Source organism: Pinus tabuliformis, chromosome 5_2, assembly GCF_031772625.1.
Source record: "Pinus tabuliformis cultivar Carrire ecotype Pingquan chromosome 5_2, CPIR1, whole genome shotgun sequence".
Classification (NCBI taxonomy): Eukaryota; Viridiplantae; Streptophyta; class Pinopsida; order Pinales; family Pinaceae; genus Pinus; species Pinus tabuliformis.
In genome coordinates, this window is record NC_142306.1 from 741756317 (window position 1) to 741776710 (window position 20394).

Genomic DNA, 20394 nt, shown 5'->3' on the forward strand with positions numbered 1-20394 from the left:
TTGGAAGATGACCCACGACTTGTATGCTGATTTGGCATCACTTGCACCATCATCTGAGCCCTTACAGATGGTTTGTTGATTTCAGGTAGCATCAGATGTGCTCTATGCCTCACATTTTGCAGGGAGACTTGGGTACATGTATTCCAAAGAACCCAGAAAGTGTTTTGGCAAATTCCACCCAGAAACGATTTTATTAAAATAATTAATATTTTTAATGAAGTTCCTAAGTTTAAACTTAGGAAAATTAAAATATTAATGGGTATTAATTTAATTGTGGGTGTAACTTCTATAAGAAGACGGGGATCAAGCCAAAATGATCTGAGCCTTTAATTAGGAGTTAATCTAGGTTGTTGGTTGTCCAACAGGAAGATATAAGAAGGGTTTCGAGGGTCATTTGGAAAACAAACCAAGAGAGATCAAGAAATTGATTTTCTGAAGTGAGAAGTTCTCAAGAGAAAAATTTGATTGAGGAGATTTGTCGTAGTTGAGGGGCAGGGGTAGCTTTCGGAGAGAGATATTTTCGCAGCCAGAGAATCATCAGTAGAGAGAGGCAGAGAGTGATCCAGACGCAGAGGCTGACGCAAGGCCAAGAAGGGCCACATAGAGGCAACGCAGAGGGTGAGAGAAAGTCCAAGATTTTGCTGAGGAGAGTCAGTTTTAGAAGCAAGGAGTCGGGGTGTGAGACCAGGAGGCTGGGAATAGAGACTCTGGGCAGCAAATCGATCAGTGCATTGAGCGACGCAGAGCCTACAGAAGTTGACGCAGAGCCTGCGTGAGGACTGGGCAAAGCAGCGTAGGGCCTGCCAGAGGCCATTCATTCAATATCTGGATTAGCCGGGATTTTCTCAGTGATTGTGTCAGGTAATCCCACAAATCTTTCTGCCAATATTTCTCTCTGTAATTGAATAACCCTGTGAGGTATTTAGAGATGTATTCAAAATTTGCTATTGCTTAATAATAATAAACCCTCAGAGCTGCTGCACTGATTTTCCCACATTGGGTTTTTCCGGGGACATTTGTCCAAAAACAACGGTGTCATTTGTGTTGTATTTTCTTTCTTGCTCAATATCTTGTTTCCGCTTATAATTTAATTAAGTGAAGGTTGCAGTAGTATTTACTTCGATATTTGTCGTAGCACACAGTAAATAACTTGTATGGATTAACAAGTACAAGAAGTAACATCAAGTTTGTTGCAGTAGGGGTTCCTCTTGTGGAATTTTCACGTGGTATCGGAGTTGCAGGCGAAGCAAGAAGAGCAGAGCCAGTAGATCCAACACTGAGCAGAAGAAGGAAGTTCAAAAACGCTGTAGGAGGCAACAGTTCGAAAACCCTAGAGGGTTGCACAGTTCCAAGCCGGGAGTGCAAATTTTTGAGGCAGTCTCTCTCCGAGTGAGTCGACGCAGAGAAGGACTTCCAGTTCGAATTTTTGCAGGGGCAGAGGGAGCAGCGCTAAAGCCTCAGCGTGAGAGAGCTGGTAGGACGCAGATTTTCAGCAAGCAGATTGCTAGGCTGAAAAACATCAGAAGAGAGAAGAGAAGCACCTTGAGGGAACTTTTCCTCAGCAGACTTCTCGCCAGAAGTCCGTTTTCTCATTAGTTGAGTAGCAATAGTGAGAAGCAAAGGGGATTTTTTACTTTTTTTGGCAGATATGGCAACCAGCGGCTTGAGGGATCAGACAGGTTGGACGAAGCATCCAATTACGTTATCTGGAAGGCTAGAATGTCTTTCCTTCTAGATGAGCATGCCCTTAAGATGTATGTCGATAGTGTGGTGGCTGAACCTGCGAATGTAGATCCGCTAAAAAAATAAAAGGCTGAGATGGCAAAGGCCAAGAGGATGATCCTGGATGGAGTCAAGGATCATGCAGTGTGTCACATTGCTAGCAGAGCAACTGCTAAGGAGATGTCAGATGCCTTGGCCACATTATATCAGGGATCTTCCAAGCAGCGGAAGATGTACTTAGAGAAGAAGTTGAGATCTACTCAAATGCAGAAGGGAGAGCATGTGGATCCATTCCTCACAAAGCTTAAGGAAACCCGTGATGAGTTGTCTGATGCGGGGCATACACCTCAAGATTCTGAGTTGGTTAGACTAACCCTCAATTCTGTCTCAAATGAGTGGCAAGTCTTTGTCTAGAGTACCCTGGGCAGAGCAGCATTGTCGAAATGGGATGAGATGTCGGCAGCTCTAGAACAAGAGGAGCTAAGGAGAGACCTGGTCAAGGTCAAACTTGACGGAAGCAGCAACAGCAGTGGGTCGAAGCCTAAGGAGGAGGAGGATAATGCAGCCCTTGCATCGAAGGTACAGCAGGAGCAGCAGAGATGTAAGAAGGAGGTCTCAAAGGTGAAGTGTTTCAGATGTGGCGAGATGGGCCATTATGCATCCCAGTGTCCTTTGAAGATAAAGGACAAGATGAGAAACATGATCCTAACGTTGTGCCCGCGAAGATCGAAGAGGAGTTCACCATGACAACCGAGATACCTCCAAGAAGGAGGTGGGTTGATTTGGAGTTGTAGTTCGAAAGGGCTACAGATGGGCAGGGTCCTTGAGGAGTCACCTCTTGGATCAATACCTTGCTACGGGAGTCCAATTTTGCAGTAGCAGGATGGACTAGTGTCGGATGGTGCCGAGGAGTGTCGAGGAAATAGTTGTAGTGGCTAGAAGCACCAGAGACTGAACAACACAGAGCAGAGTTGGCAGCAATGCAGATGGCACAGAGCAGAGGTTAGCAACAACGTAGTAGATTCATGGGTCAGCGCAGAGACTATCCCAGTCAGTTCCAGCATTCATGTGGTATCATACTGAACACAGTTAGTTCAGTAATTTTGGATGTTTTTCAGTTGCTTCTCTCAGCAACTAAGTTGAAGTACGAATGGTGTTAGCAATGGCAGTACTAGCAACATAGAAGATGCAGCATTTGAAAGGGAGTTGTAGTACAGATGTAGCATTGGCAATGGCAGTGTCAAAGGTAGTAGTACAGTTGCAGCACCAGCGCAATAGTTGGTGGATAGCATATCAAACATCAACAGCGCAAAGGATGATGCTTCAGAGTTAGAGCAGTATGTTGCGACAATATATTGCTAGAGCACATTCCTCGCTAAGAGGGAATTTTGATTTGGGGTAGCATTAGATGTTATCTAGGCCTCAAATTTTGTAGGGAGGCTTGGGCACATGTATTCCAAAGAACCCAGAAAGCGTTTTGGGAAATTCCACCCATAAACGATTTTATTAAAATAATTAATATTTTTAATGGAGTTCCTAAGTCTAGACTTAGGAAAATTAAAATATTAATTGGTATTAATCTAATTGTGGGTGTAATTTCTAGAAGAAGACAGTGATCAAGCCAAAATGATTTGAACCTTTGATTAGGAGTTAATCTAGGTCGTTGGTTGTCCAATGGGAAGATATAAGAAGGGGCTTGAGGGTCATTTGAAAAACACACCAAGAGAGATCAAAAAATCGATTTTCTAAGTGAGAAGTTCTCGGGAGGAAAATTAGAGTGAGGAGATTTCATTTAGTTGAAGGGCAGGGATAGCTTCCGAAGAGAGAGATTTTCGCAGCTAGAGAATCATCAGCAGCGAAAGGCATAGAGTGATCCAGTAGCCCGGGCGCAGAGCCTGATGCAGGGCCATGCAGAGGCAGCGCAGAGGGTGAGAGAGAGTCGAAGATTTTGCTGAGGAGCGTCAATTTCTGTTAATTTATGGTATGTTCTATGCTTAGAGCAATTTACTTCTTTTTCTTATTATTATCCACAAATTAGCAATCACATGTACATTAAGTAAAGTGCAGATAGAACATTAAACTATCGACAGAAAACAAGCCAAGACAAGGGACACAAGATGTGGCAGCTAGCCAGGGACAAACACCAATATGAGGAAACCCTTTGATCAAATCTTCCTTTATCTTCAATAATTTAGCAGAGAGAAATAGTACAAAAATCTGATTTACATCAGTAGCAACAAACCCCAAATCAGCCCTAAACTAGGGCAACAAACCCTAGATCGACCTTGTCAAGTCTCTACCGGTAAGTTGTTCACCGTGCACCAGTCCGAGACTTCGCCGTGCACCAGTCTAAGATTTCGCCGCACACCAGTGCAAGATTCCATCACGCACCAGTGCAAGGTTTCGCCGCACACCAGTGCAAGATTTCACCACACACCAGTGTAAGGTTTCGCCGCGCACCAGTGCAAGATTTCGCCGCGCACCAAAGAGAGAGAGAGAGATGTGATGAGATGAGTGTGTGCAAATGAGGAAAAGACCTCCTGTATTTATACACAAATGTTGATGATGAATAGATGCCTCTGTTGGGCTTCTGAGCCTACATGAGTTGTTGGTCAGCTTGATAATTATTCCATAATCAAACTAAATTCATATCTCCATAAATACTTATCAGAATCAGATGACCTTTAGATCAATCCTACACCTCTCGACGAGAGGAATCTAATAAAAATATTATCAGTCATGAATAATATGACCCACATGGAGTTTGGCCCTTGTTGCCAATTTTAACACTCCCTCTCAACTAGGAAGAACTCCATTTGCAATTCGTTTGTCAGTCGCTACTATTCATCCATCAAATGCACTGCCCTGTACAGCTTGACCCCTGCTCTACTCTGCTCTATTCTTCCTGCTCTGCTTTGTTCTGTTCTGCCCTATTCTGATCTGCTCTGTTTTGCTCTGCTCTGCTTTGCTTTGTCCGAATTATGAAGAGGAAGAAATGATCGAGGATGTATCATACCAACCTCCACTAACTCAAAGTCAGTCTCAGAGTGTGTACCACTAGTCCCAGACCAGTCCTCAACCAACCCGAAATCAGTGTCATAGTCGGTACAACTCCTACCACTGGTCCTAGACCAGCATCATCCTTCACTGACTCAAAGTCAGTCTTAGAGTGTGTACCACTGGTCCCAGACCAGTCCTCAACCGACCCGAAGTCAGTGTCACAGTGGGTACAACTCCTACCACTGGTCCCAAACCAATATCATTGATCCCAGATCAATGAAGGTCATCCTAGCATAGGGAGTACGGTAGATACAACAATGCATCCATCGGTTCTACTATGGTCCCTATCCTCATTTCCCTGCTCATTGATCAGATGAGAGGTACTTCCCATGAGTCCCAGACTGCATGGGTAGGATGCCTCGACAGGAGAACTAATCAATCCTGTCCACAGGAGAGCGAATCATCCTGTCCCACAAGAGAGCGAATCATCTTGTCCCACAAGAGAGCGAATCATCTTGTCCACAGGAGAGCGAATCATCCTGTCCATAGGAGAGCGAATCATCCTGTCCCACAAGAGAGCGAATCATCTTGTTCCACAATCGCCATGGAGAACACATCATCCAGGCCTCACAGGAGAACTAATCATCCTGCTACACAATCGTCATGGAGAACACATCATCCAGACCTCACAAGAGAACTAATCATCCTACTACATAATCGTCATGGAGAACACATCATCCAGACCTCACAAGAGAACTAATCATCCTGCTACATAATCGTCATGGAGAACACATCATCTAGACCTCACAGGAGTACTAATCATCCTACTACATAATCGTCATGGAGAACACATCATCCAAACCTCACAGGAGAATTAATCATCCTGCTACATAATCGTCATGGAGAACACATCATCCAAACCTCACAGGAGAACTAATCATCCTGCTACATAGTCGCCACGGGGTGTCACAGGGAAAGTTTTGATTCTTTTACCCTGTACACGTACACCACCAGGGGATGGTGAGTCACCTTACGGTCATATGTCGCTCCAATAAGTACCCTGCACCCCCCCCCCCCCCCCGAAGCTCCCAGAGCTCAATACATCATACAGGACCCTCATCAAAGGGTCTTTGAACGACACCAAGTCGTTCTCGGAAAGTCAGGAATTTGACCTTCCCTAGGGGCTTTGTCAGAATGTCAGCAACCTATTCATCTGTACTGATATGTTGGAGCTTTTTTTCTCCTTGTTTCACCATATCTTGAATATAGTGGTACCTAATATCGATATGCTTGGAGCGATCATGAAATACGGGATTCTCTGACAAACGAACCCACTTTGGTTGTCACATAGGATCACGGTGGTATCCAATGTAAATCCGAACAGCTCACTAAAGAGCTTTCGCAACCAGACTACCTCGCAGGAGGCCATACAGGCAACAATGTACTCTTCCATAAGTAATTGTGCCACGAAGATATCTTAACAGATTCTTGGCACCAATCCAATGTATGTGGTGAGGTTCAACCATATGTTGACTCAACGTGTTGACTGTGAAGCATATATCTAGACGGGAGTTCACTAAGAACATTAATGCTCCGACGAGTTGACGATACTCAGTGGCATTTCGTAAAACAGGTCCAGCAGCGCTACCGCTTAACTTCTTAAAGTCAAGCTCCATCGGGGTAGTAACAAGCTTGCAGTCCACCGTACCGAATCTTTCCAATATCTTCACCACATATTTTCCTTGAGATAGGAAAATTTCCCTTGACTTCTCCCAGACTTCAAGTCCTAGGAAATAGTTCATTAATCCATTTCAAATTCAGAAGCCAACTCCCTCTTACATTTGTGAATGAGAGGGTCTGCACCTGTTAGAAAGAGGTCATCCACATACAACACCAGTATGAGAGGTTTGTCATGTTCAACCTTAAAGTAAAGGTTAGGATCGGCTTCACTCCTAGTGACTTCCAGCTTCATCAAGTAGCTATCAATCCTCTCATACCATGCTCGGGGTGCTTGCTTTAGCCCATAGAGAGCCTTCTTCAACTTGCATACATGATATTTTCGATCATAAATCTCAAATCCTCCGGTTTGCTCCACGTAGACCTCTTCTTTGATCGAACCATGCAAGAACGCGATCTTGACATCCATCTGATGTAGGTTCCATCCTTGCGAAGCCACAGGGGCTATGATCGAGTGGATGGTGGTATATTTGGCAACAGGTGCAAATATCTCGTCATAGTCTATACCTTCCTTCTGGGAGAAGCCACAAGCGACAAAACAAGCTTTATACTTTTCCGTACTTCCATCTGCTGCATGCCTTATCTTGTAAAACCATTTAGAAGTGACAACTGTCTTGTCCTGGGGTCTGGGAACTACTTCCCAGACATCATTCTTCATAATAGACTCATATTCTTCGGTCATAGCATCCTTCCATACTTGATGCTTGACGGCATCGGAGAATGATGAGGGCTCATTTTGTATGATCGTGCTCATGATGGTCAGGTATCCATGATACCTATGAGGATTCTTATTTTCATGGAAGGTTCCTCGGGGTGCAGTGTGTCCTTCAGCATCATCGAGTAGCCCCCTAAACCAAGACGGCCTCTTCCTAGAAGAGGAAGGCTCAGATGGATCAATAGGATCCATGGGTTCATTCACATTGGGCATTGTTACATCATCTTTTTCTTTCGGTTCCTTGGTGTCAACTTCTTGAGAGCTCCTTAAAGTAGAAAGATTGTCCACCTTGCTGAAAGCCATATCTTCGTCAAACGTGACATCATGATTAATCACGACTTCCCTTTGACCGACTACATAGATTCTATAGCCCTTAGTATTTTCACCATAGCCCACGAAGATTCTTTTCTTTCTAGATGCACCTAATTTATTCCTTTTCTCTTTTGGCATATGAAATATACAGGGCTTCCAAAAATTCTAAAATGAGATACGTCAGGTTTCTTACCGGTGAACATTTCTTCAGGAGTCTTGAAACCCAATGCTTGATGAAGTCATCGGTTTTGTACATATACGGCAATGTTTGCAGCTTCGACCGATAGAAGCTTTGGAAGTCTTTGATCATGGAGCATGGCACGGACGGCTTCCACAATTGTATGGTTCTTCCTTTCCGCCACACCATTCTGTTCAGGAGTATATGGTGTAGTAGTCTCCCTCTTAATGCCAGCCTCTTTACAAAAGTCATGAAACTCATTAGATTCATATTCAGTCCCATTATCAGTCCTAAGATCTTGATCTTCTTTTCAGGTTTCACGATCAAGGCTTGAGATGTGTCACAAGACATGACACCTAGCGGACTTCCTCCGACCTGATATAATGAATCAACTCGAAACCCAAGAGTGAAGGCATCTTTAATATTGTTTTTCCATGCACATACCTTGCCATCGATGAAAGCCACCTTGTAGCCTTTGTCTTCCATTGCCGAGATGGACACCAGGTTCTTCTTGAGGTTAGGTACATATAATACATCCTGTAAGTGGATCGTATTACCTTGATTCAATTTAAGAGAGACATTGCCTATACCTTTCACGGGATATTTCATATTATCTCCAAGGACAATTTCCAGGTTAGTTTCTTTCTCTATCAGATTATGGAGAACTTCTTTGTAACCAGTGAAGTGCCTTGAGGCACCACTATCAATAAGCCAAATTCCCAGCGAGTCTGAAGGAGCAGAGGTAGATAGAGCAGCTGATAGATAATATTCATCCTACTTATTGTCAACAGTGTTAGATTCATACTTGGAATTTCTAGCCTTCTTGAATGGTTGTCCTCTTCCTTGATTTCCAGCACTCCTTTTACCTCTGCTATCAGATTTGCCATTCCTTTGATTGCCATGAGAGGGATTTTGATCATCGTCCCGGTGTGAGTCCCTTCTATCAGGGCACTCCCTTGCATAGTGACCTACTTTATCGCAAATATAACATCATCATTTCCTTCCACCCTTAGGTCCATTTGTTCCTAGCAGCAGCAAATGCATTTGATGGAGGCTCAGCAATTCCGCCTTTCACATGGTCCAACACTTCCTGTTCTTCCAATGTTAGATCGAGAGACATCTTCCATCAGTGGTAGTCAGACTTCTCATGGAGCTTGTCTTCGGCAGGGAAGTGTGTTGAAGACCCCATGAATTCTTTTTGGATAGCCTGCCAATCTTCTCTTCGGTGATTGCTCTTGCTCTTGCTTGGGCTTTGTCTTCACCTTAGCTCTGATACCATGTTAATTTATGGTATGTTCTATGCTTAGAGCAGTTTACTTCTTTTTCTTATTATTATCCACAGATTAGCAATCACATGTACATTAAGTAAAGTGCAGATAGAACATTAAACGATCAACAGAAAACAAGCCAAGACAAGAGACACAAGATGTGGCAGCTAGCCAGGGACAAACCCCAATATGGGGAAAGCCTTTGATCAAATCTTCCTTTATATTCAATAATTCAGCAGAGAGAAATAGTACATAAATTTGATTTACATCAGCAACAACAAACCCCAGATCAGCCCTAAACTAGGGCAGCAAACCCTAGATCAAACTTGTCAAGTCTCTACCGATGAGTCGTTCACCGTGCACCAGTTCGAGACTTCGCCGTGCACCAGTCCAAGATTTCGCCGCGAGATTTCGCCGCGAGACTTCGTCGTGCACCAGTCCAAGATTTTGCCGTGCACCAGTGCAAGATTCTATCGCGCACCAGTGCAAGGTTTCGCCGCGCACTAGTGCAAGATTTCGCCGCGCACCAGAGAGAGAGAGAGATGTGATGAGATGAGTGTGTGCAAATGAGGAAAAGACCTCCTATATTTATACACAAATGTTGATGATGAATAGATGTGTTTGTTGGGCTTTTGAGCCTACATGAGTTGCTAGTCGGCTTGATAATTATTCCATAATCAAAATAAATTCATATCTCCATAAATACTTATCGAAATTGGATGATCTTTAGATCAATCCTACACCTCTCAACGAGAGGAATCTAATAAAAATATTATCAGCCATGAATAAGATGACCCACATGGAGTTTGGCCCTAGTTGCCAATTTTAACAATTTTAGAAGTCGGGATTCGGGGTGTGAGAACGGGAGGTTGAGAGCAGAGACTCCGAGCAACAAATCAATCAGTAGATTGAGTGACGCAGAGCCTAGAGAGGTTGACACAGAGCTTGTGTGAGGACCGCGCAGAGCAGCATAGGGCCTGCCAGAGGCCATTCATTTAGTATCTAGATCAGCCAGGATTTCCTCAGTGATTATGTGAGGTAATCTCACAAACATTTTTGCCAATATTTCTCTCAGTAACTGAATAACCTTGTGAGGTATTCAGAGATGTATTCAGAATTTTCTACTGCTTAATAATAATAAGCCCTCAAAGCTGTTGCACTGATTTTCCCACATTGGGTTTTTCCGGGGACATTTGTCCAAAAACAACAGTGTCATTTGTGTTGTATTTTCTTTCTTTCTCAGTATATTGTTTCCGCTTATAATTTAATTAAGTGAAGGCTACAGTAGTGTTTAATTCAATATTTGTCGTAGCACACAGTAAAGAACTTCTATGGATTAACAAGTAGGAGAAGTAACATCAGTTTGTTGCAGTAGAGGTTCCTCTTGTGGAATTTTCACATGGTTTACAAGCATCTCCAACTTACTTGGAGACCCATGAGGTCACTTGTGTGCCCTCATAGCCATTGGGAGCACCGTAGGTTTATTATGTGGAGAACAAGAGGCCAACCCCTTGTCCATTACTTTTGGAAGTCCAATTCATCATTTTGGAACTTATGGACTTCACCAGGCCTCTTAGAGAACCCAACAAAATGCATTATTGATTATTCAACCTCTTGGGAGGCTTATTATTTTGTTTATGAGCTAGGCTGGTGGGCTTGTCACCAAAAGATAGTTATTTGCACATTATTTTAGTTGATGGGCTAATGTAGGCTCAAATTAGGTAATTAGAACTCTTAATAAGTATATAAATAGGAAAGACATGAATTGATTTTGTATCATCACTTGGTTTGGACTTGTATCTCTCTGGAGATTTTCATTATTTCTTCTTGGTGGACGAAATTTTGATGTATGGATTGTTTTTTCTTATCTTGGAGCTTCTTGATCGGCAAGTTTATTGGTGGTTGGATATATTCTCTCACATCTACGTACACATTTAATGCTATGTATTCTTTTACTTTGGCACATACATTGATGATGAGATTTTCGCTATACTAGTGTTGGTTGCTGCATGCATTTACTGTGAAATTGTGGAATTATGTTTCTATATAGCATATCTCTATGTATGGGCCATGTATGTTGAACGAATTTTCCTAGGGATAATTCTATGACTGAATTTATCTTGACAAGCCACTTCACCTTGCAAAACGAAGTATAAAAGCTTTTAAGGTCACTCTCTTTTGCACTAATGACAAGTGAAGTTGATCTTAGAGCCTCCTTGACCTAGAAACGAAGACTATATTCGTATTCTTCCTGACTCCAATCTCCCCAAAGGATTAGGCACTGGTCTACCATAAGGTGGTCACTTAAAGAAATATTTTTCTTCGCCTTCCTTCTTTATTCTAGGTCTCGCCACGTTAGGGATCCTAAGGCATCATTTTCCCGACAAACTACCCATAGAAAAACTTCCATCTCTTGGCCTCAACTATGTTGGTGTCTCTCCTAGGCCCCCTCCAAATTTGAGGAAATTACGACGGTAGGGTTGTGAGATATCCCAATCCCTAGCCTCGAGATTGGTTTTTTCGCTATGTTTCCCTAGGCTAGCACCTCATAAAATCAATTTGACACCTCTCAGCGAAAACTCTTGTTTTGATCCTTTCCCCTTCCTGGTCCTAGTTAAGATCATCATTGTTTGCTAAACTCCCTCCCCTTAACCTAGGTTGGGTCCACTTGGTCCCGTGTGGTCCCATACCTTTGAAAAGTTAATTCTTCAAGAACCACTTGGGAAGTTAAGTTCAATGGTATTTTAGGGATTAGGAAACTCCTTTACAAGGCATATTCATTAAAATGAGCCCTTAAATCTTCACCTCCTTCTCCTACAAAGCTTTGTACCTTGCTTGAAGAGCAAGCAAGCTCCATTGTTAACCTCCTTCTAGGAAAAGGGTCATTAAGGTCACTTCACATCCATTTGTTGATTCATCCTTCACAAGTGAGTTTCTATATATCGGGTCTCCTCCCATCGGTGAAAGTCCGTAAAGAGTAGGGAGTCTTAGCTGAGGTGACAGTGGGCTAAGTCTCCATTGTTTCCTTTGACCTAGCAGTTGTCCCTTTAGGAGCCCCATTTAGGTCCCCTGCTAGTTTGAGCGGTAACAAGTGGCATTTGGTAGCATGTGTTATCAATTGCAGAAGTTTCAATCCGAATTTTGAGTCAAACTTGTAGTGTTTTTGGGTGTGAACGTAATTGGTTTGTCTTTGAGAGGATTCAACAAAAGAAGATAATCGTTTAGAACAAAAATAGTTAAATGGTCTAGTCTTCGTCCAATACAACCTCCAGCTAAGACGCAACTAATTTCTAAACAAAAGACCTGATACAGATCCCATTGTGTTGGAAGATATTGATCCAACCTCAGATTGGGTAGTGGAGACTCAACAAGTACAGTTTGACCCAGAGGAGGATATTGATGTTGATGTTGATATGGAGTTGGATGCATTAGGGACTATTCAGTTAGATGCATATCCACTAGTACCAGCCCTAAGTCCTCCAGTTGCAGGCACTTCCTCTACTCGGCCACGACGCAGGCGCATAACTTGTCTATCTCAACATGCAACTAGTGCTAGTGCTACTACTTCTACAGTTGCAATTGGAGATCTTGATGAAGAGGAGGAGGGGCCATGGGTTTACCCGTCTGACTCCAATTCAGAGTCTGATCCAGATGATGTTGCCTTGTCTAGCAATAGTGATCACTAGATAGTATTATGTATTAGTGACTCATATTGCTACAATTGTATTGTTTTGTTGTAGAGGCCATTTAGAGCCTCCTTGGTTATGTGTTTTTGTTATGATCTCTATATATTACATGTATTGGACAATGCACTGGGTTCCATTTTGATATAATAGATATATTCATGAGTATATGTTGATCATATGTTGTCTTCTCTCTATTATTCTAACGTTTGAGTTTGGAAACATGAATGAAAATCTTTAAAATTATGTTTTTTCATTAAAAATTAAATATTTAATATACTTTTTACGAAGACCAAGTCATTGGAATCAACTAGTTCGAGTCGATACCGAGTCAGAGTTGACCCTCGGTCAGTTCTGAGTCTTAAACTGAGTTTTAAAACATTTCTTCTTAGGTATCTAACAGGAGAGGATGCCCCCGGCAGGGTGAGGTAACGAACGCTCGACTAATAAGGACCTTTAGGTACTCGTCCCCAAGGATGCGTAAGCAGGCTCGACTGTTAAGGAGAGGATAGAAAGAATATTGCTTCTTAGTGAAGCCTTATACCTGAAATTTGAGTCTTTCTTAAGAGATTCTAACCCATAAAGGTGATCCTATCATACCAAGACTCCTCCCATCAGTGAAGTCTGTATAGAGCAGGGGTTTTTGGCTGAGGTGACATTGGGCCTCTACCCTATTGTTAACACTTAGTCTAGCTTCATATCTTGTAGTGTTTCCCTCTCCAAGACCTGCTAGATTTTGTGGTAATAGAGCCAACCCATGGTGTACCAGTTTTCACGCTTAGTAGTGTCAGGCAGTCAAGTCAGTATTGAAGAACTGCTAAAAGCATCTAAGTGGGAAATCCTTCCCCTTCGGGAAAGTTGGAAAAACAAAGCAAGTTCCTTCATTCTCTTGACAAGTTCTCATACGACGTGAAAGAAATCACTTCGATAGGCGATAGGTGTAAGCACCGTGAGGTGCTTAGCGATATCATACTAATTTGAATGATTGGTTCATCCACTATATAAAATGAAAGTGAACTTAAAAGGATATACAAGATTGTATAATGTAAGTGCATACTCTTTTTATAGAAGCATAAGTTGTACTTTGTAATGTGGCATCAACATCACAATCAAAATAAAATATATAGATACATCTCCCAAGGAAAAAGAAAATACACCTACTTAGTTACACAAAAAACATTTTAGTTCAATCTTGTAAGTATTAGCATGAATGTTGTGGATCGACCCCTTCATTCTAACACTATACCTCTTTATTTTCATATGCAAGTGTATACTAACATATGGTAAGAATTGTGGTAAATCAATCTCTATGAGTAATTGGATCCTCAATTCCCATAAGTTATCTTTACATGATGCAAATAGGAATATCTTTTCTATGTAGTTTTAAACAATATATTACATCTAAGTTGCTAGACCAAATAAAATTTTACCTGCATTTCTTGCACCACAGCAAGATCAAACATCCATAGTCCCAAGCGAGATGCAGCCACTCCTCCCATTAACATCCAAGATGATAGTTGTTGATTTTGAACCCAAATTGAAGCCACACATGGCAACAAAATCCACCACTATGAATAAAACATAACATATGGAAAATATGATCAGTACACTATAAACAAAAAAATAGATATGAAACATAAAATAAAAAGGTTGCTGCAATATCAATATATAATTGAAATTTTTGTGATATATTATCTATATTATGAGCCTAAAGGTATGCACATTCTTCTAGTTGTTATAATTGTTAAGTAAAAAAAAGGAAGAAAATGGTAAAAAAGGTATATAAAATAAATTAATAATACACTACATTAAAATTAAAATTTTATTATAAATCACTACTAAGAACTAAACTGTTAACAAAATTAATGTTATTCCAAAGGAAAAAAAGGTATTTGATTCGGATTGGATAACTATATAATTTATCATACATTTAATATTTTATTATGTATTACTACTAAGAACTAAACTGTTAACAAAATTAATGTTATTCCAAACGAAAAAAAAAAAAAAGATATTTGATTCGGATTGGATAACTATATAATTTATCATACATTTTGATGCTTTTAGACCAGAAAAATTAAGGAATTAACTTATAGGAGAAGTTTTATTGATTGCACACGGTTTGGACAATTGGGGCCTGAAATGCTTTTAGACCAGTTTGAGGCATTAAATGATGTTTTTCTAACTTAAAAATTTCCAACTTTAGTACAAGATCATGTGACATTATTCTACACATAGATACCTCTCCAATGGTGTAAGAAAAATGTCAATTGGAGTTTGTATGCAAAAGTTATGCCTTTTGGAAGTTGACCTTTCATAATTGACCACTATAATTTGAGAGAATAACACGTTAGTCCCCGTTATACATGGAAAAGGGATATCCATGTGAAGATTATGAAGAAAACTTTGGAAGGTTCAAAGTTGTAGATCGAGTTGAGAGTTGTAGTAAAATTTAACCCCTAGCTAGCTATTCGATTGTGATCTAACAGGCCACTAGGAGGAAAAAGGATTCCATTCATTTTTTATTGTATCTTGTTCCACAATAGAGCAAAATTGTTAGTTTTTTAGTAGCTTGGATAGGTGTTCTAGTCTTTATTGGTGTCTATGAGGCTAAGGAACACAAGAGAATAATTATATCCAAGACCGAAAAAAGGTTTTCTAAGGACAATGCCTTAATTAGATTAATTAGCCAATTATTAAATATTTTCTTAAGTCTAACTTAGGAAATCTGGTTAATTGAATCAAATTAATTGAGGTAAATTGATTTTGCTCTAGAGACTTCCGGAAAAGTCAGGAGAAGGGTCAAAATGATCTTAGCCAACAATCGGGATTAGATTGTGCTTGTTGATTCATCAAGGAGATATTATAAAGAACAAGTCAATGGGACTTTGGAGATCATTTAGAAGCAGCAATTTGCAGTGATAGCAAAGGCGCAATGGAGGAAACCAACAATAGATTTTCAGTAGAGAAGATTGAGGAGTGAATTTCCAAAGAAATTCTACACAAATATTCCAATCATTTCGAGAAGGGAAAGGAGGCCAAATTAGTTTGCAAAGAGGACGCACTAGCTAGTGCACATAGCTGGGTAGCAGTTCAATTTCCAGTTGTTGGAGACAGGTGTCGAAGGAGGTGCGAGTTGCTTAGAATAATTGCAGGACACAAAGATAATTACCAAGAAGAATTTTTGGTGGCAATGCGAGTTCTGGAGAGGGTTATATGCATTTCTAGATTTGCAAGTGTGTGCTCCAAGCAGGGAGTGTGAATTGCACAGAGGAGGCCGTGTGGATATGCAGGAGGGAAACTTGTGTTTCCAGTTTGATTTTGCCAATGGGAGTGAAGAAAAATATTTGTCGAAGCTTTTCCAATGAGAGGCAAGTCGTTGTTGTAATTCTCAATTTTTGTTGAAATTAATAATATAAATCCTCATCTGCAGAACTAATTTTCCCCACACTGGAGTTTTTCGAGGACAATTTGTCCAAAAATATTGGTGTTCATTTATTTTGTGTGAGTGGATTATTTCTCAGTTCCTGTTATTATTTGTGAAAATTGCAGTAGTGATTTATTCGTTATTTGTCGTGATTAATTTCTTAATACAAATAATCTGCATAAGGTAGAAGAATAAATTTTGGTAACTGTAATTAAGTAAATTTCACATGGTATCAGAGTAGATATGAAGCGTAGAGGGTTTACAGGTGTAAATCAGCGCAGGGCACAGGAAGAGAAGTCAAGGGTTTATAACCTAGTTTATATTCTCCAAGTTATTTAGGTTTCTCTATATTTCCAGTTTTTTATATATGGTCGCAACATGTTTGAGAGATTAGGACAAATTGGTTGCAGCCTCCAACTTTGGCATCTGGAAAGCTAGAATGTCTATTTTATTGAATGAGCATGAAATAAAGGAGTATGCAACTAATGGTATAGCTACACTGGAAGATACAAGGCAGAGAAGGACACAACGAAGGAGGTGAGATGCAATTGTAAATTTGTACCAGAACCCTATGGCAAACAGGAAATTGGTTCTCAGAGAAAAGTTGAGGACAATTAAAATGCTTAAGGGTGAGTATGTGGTTTCCTATCTTACCAAAGTTTGACTTGTTAGGGATGAGTTGGCTGCAATATGTGATAATCCAAGTGAAGACGAGCTAGTGCAAGTGGCCCTGAATGGGTTTTCAAGGTAGTGGGATGGCTTTTTCCAAGTTACAATGGATGAGACAAGTTGTTGAGTTGGGATAACCTATGGGGTGATGTCACTCAGGAGGAGCTTAGGCTCAGCTTGGTTAATGGCAGTAGTAACAGCAACAATAAAACTCCAAAGATTGAAGAGAAACAAGAAAACGTAGCCCTAGAAGGAAAAGGGAAGGCAAAGAAGGGGTCTAGCAAGGGATCATGCCCAAAAGGACAGAAGAACAAAAAGGACTTGAGTAAGATCAAGTGCCAATGTCCAAACCGAAAGGAGGGAGAAAAGAAAGGGAAGAAAATAGCAACTTTAGCAGGCATTGAGGATTTTTCTTCGAGGTTAGAGAACGAATTTTCCCTCATAGCTTGCCTCTCTAGTTCTACATCCACAAGTGTCTGGTATATTGACAGTGGAGCATCAACACATATGACGTTAGTTAGAGAATATTTTTCCAATTATAAATAAGAGGAGATGGACTTTCAGAGCCAAATGGGAAACAAAACTAAATGTATTCCAATCGGGAGAGGGACCATCAACATTCAGAGGGAGTCAGGAAAGAATAATAGTGTTACAAATGTGTTTCATGTGCCAAATTTAGGAATGAACCTAATTTAAGTTTTTGCACTCCAGGACAACGGTTACAATGTCTATTTTGAGGGGAAACAAGTGTATATCAAACACTAGAGTTGGAAGAAGATCAAACAAATTGGAGTCTGGAGCAACAAGTTGTATAAGTTGCACTTTAATTCTCCAAAGGCACTGATTATCAGCAGCAGTAGTGTTAAGTTTAGGTATGTTCTATGCTTAGAGCAATTTAATTCAATTTTCACAGTTAGCTCAATATCTTTTCCAGATTAGCAATCAAATCAGCATAATAGTAAATTGCAGATAGAACATAAACGTAAATCGTAGAAGACAAGCCAAGACAAAAGGATGCAAGATGTGGCGCTAGCCAGGGACAAACCCCAATGTGGGGAAACCCTTGATCAATTCTTCTTATATGTTCTTCAATAGTTCAGCGAAGAGAGAGAGAAAGAGAAAGAGTACATATACAACATAAGTCAACACTTTGACTTATCTAAATAAGAGCGTAGATCATCTCTAAGAAGATGATACATGAGGTAGCTGAAATCAATTGAAGGCATGCTGCTTCAACTGATTCTCCAAGGTGAATCCATCACCATGTTGTACCCATCATTGTGCTGCCCCTCATCATCATGTTGCACCTCACTGTGTTGCACCTTGCTACATCCATCACCATTATGCTGCATCTCATCATGCTTCACTAATCATGACTATACCCATCATTGTATTGTTGTACTATGCTGAGCTATGCTATGCATTGTTGCTCCTATGTGCACTATGTTGCACTGTACATGTACTCGTTGCAGCTCCCATTGTTGTACCATTGCTCCACCATGAACCATTGCTGCACTATGTACTTGCTGCACCAAGTATCATTGTTGTCCCAAGTACCATTGTTGCACCATGATTGTTGCACCCTGTACTTGTTGTCCCATGTACCATGCTATCCCAAGTACCATTGCTGCACCATGATTGCTGCACCATGTACTTGTCCCATGTACCATGCTGCTATGTCAAGCCACCAATTTGGCTCCCACAGACTGCCCAACAATCTGATCCAAACTGACCCAAAGAACAGATCCAACACACATCACAATTGTTGCTCCAAGTCTGAGTTACTGTTGTAATGTCTGTGACTGGTTAGGGCATATTTGCCTACTGTAATAACCCTTGATCAGCGACCAAAACAGCCCTCCTTGACTGCGGCCTACTCTTGAAGAGGTGTTGGCACCCTTGGTTGTTGTCCTAGGCATAGATAGCCCCTAAACAGCTCCACGCTACCCTCCAAAGAGAGTTAGGACCTGCGGCCCACCTACAGCATCATACGTTGCCCTTCCTTGCACCCAAGACACCTCCACGCAGGTTGAAATAGCCTCTCCTTGCCTCGACCCTCTAGGGAGTTGTCTCGGCCTCCCCTCACAGCGATTCTGCCCTCAAACATACCCTAGAAACAACCCTAAAACACCATGTTGTTCTATCCCTTTTTGTTGGTTAGGGCATCCTTAAAACAACGAGTTAGGGAGCCTCTTTACTGTGGTTAGGGTCACCTGTGGGACAGTGGATAGATGAGGGAAGTCTTCCTTGATAGCGTAAAGGATTAGGGCATCTCTTCTTCACAACATGATTGTGTCTTCCTTGCTAGGGCATCATCTAGGACTGCGTTTAGACTTCAAGCTTTAGGCTCCTTCCTTACTGCGTCTAGGGCTTCCTCCTCTTAGACTTCTCTTCCACTAAAACCCAAAACAAGTGGAGAGAAATCAAGAGTGAAGTGTGTGTGAATGACTATCAAGTCACCTCCTTTTATACTAAAACGTTGAGCACACATGGGGGTTATTTGGTTGTTGGCCGACCTTGACGAATTGTCCCATAACACAAATAAATTCATATCTTCATGAATACTTATCAGAATTAGATGATATTTAGATCAATCCTACACCTCTCGATGAGAGGGATCCAAGAAAAATATCAGCTACCATAAATAAGATGACCCACATGGAGTTTGGCCCTAGTTGCCAATTTTAACACTCCCTCTCAACTAGGGAGAACTCCATCCGTTGATCCATCTGCCAAACTGTACTATCTCTGCGATCAGTGCCCTGCACTACTCTGCTCTGCTAAACCATGAAGAAGAAGAATTGATCGAGAATATCTCATACCCTTCTCTACTGACCCGAAGTCAGTCCCATATGAAGAGAGTGTGTCATACCACTCTCACTGATCTCAGATCAGTTCCAAAAGAGAGTGAGTTATATCACTCTTACTGACCCAAAATCCGTTTCATTGATCCCAGATCAATATCACAAGAGAGTGTCTCAAACCACTCATATTGATCCCAGATCAGTTCCAAGAGAGAGTGAGCTATATCACTCTTACTGATCCCAGATCAGTGCCAAAAGAGAGTGAGCTATATCACTCTTACTGACCCGAAGTCAGTTCCAATTGATCCCAGATCAATGTCGGTCATCCTAGCATAGGGAGTACAGTAGATACACGATGCGTCCATCGGTACTACTATGGTCCCTAACCCCATTTCACTACTCATGGGATGTCTGTGGAAGGGGACGTTTTTTGGAAGCGGGGACGCGGAAGCGTCATTTTCCAAAAATCTAGGAAGCGAAGCGTCTGCTATATATATATATATATATAGATATATATATATACATATATATATATATACATATATATATATACATATATATATTTATATTTATATTTTTTTGCATTTATACTCAAAACAAACATCCCAAATACCAAATTAGTTGTAGAAGACATGAAAACATGCATATTTTTGCATAAATCAAGATAGATATAACATCCATTGTACATTAATGATTAATTATTCGAGCATCAACTATTTAGATGCATCAACCATCTAGAATCTAGATTCTTCTCCTCTTGTCTAGCCTTTGCCTCTACCTCGATTGTCTAGGGATATTAGTCAACATTGCCCAATTTCGATCAAACTACCTAATTCAAGACTTAAAAGGTAGAAAAAGCTTAACATGCTTGATCGATGA

The 20394-nt window shown here is 40.9% G+C and overlaps 1 protein-coding gene across 4 annotated transcripts in view; it reads right to left on the reverse strand.

Moving 5' to 3' along the window:
- Positions 1–20394, reverse strand: part of LOC149161369 (solute carrier family 40 member 1-like) — a 380866-nt gene that overhangs the window by 146513 nt on the left and 213959 nt on the right. For all 4 annotated transcript variants that reach the window (XM_089436970.1, XM_089436971.1, XM_089436969.1 and 1 more), the window contains one exon: positions 14046–14183. In XM_089436970.1, coding sequence (XP_089293096.1) covers positions 14046–14183 — 138 coding nt within the window. The remainder of the gene's footprint in view (positions 1–14045; positions 14184–20394) is intronic.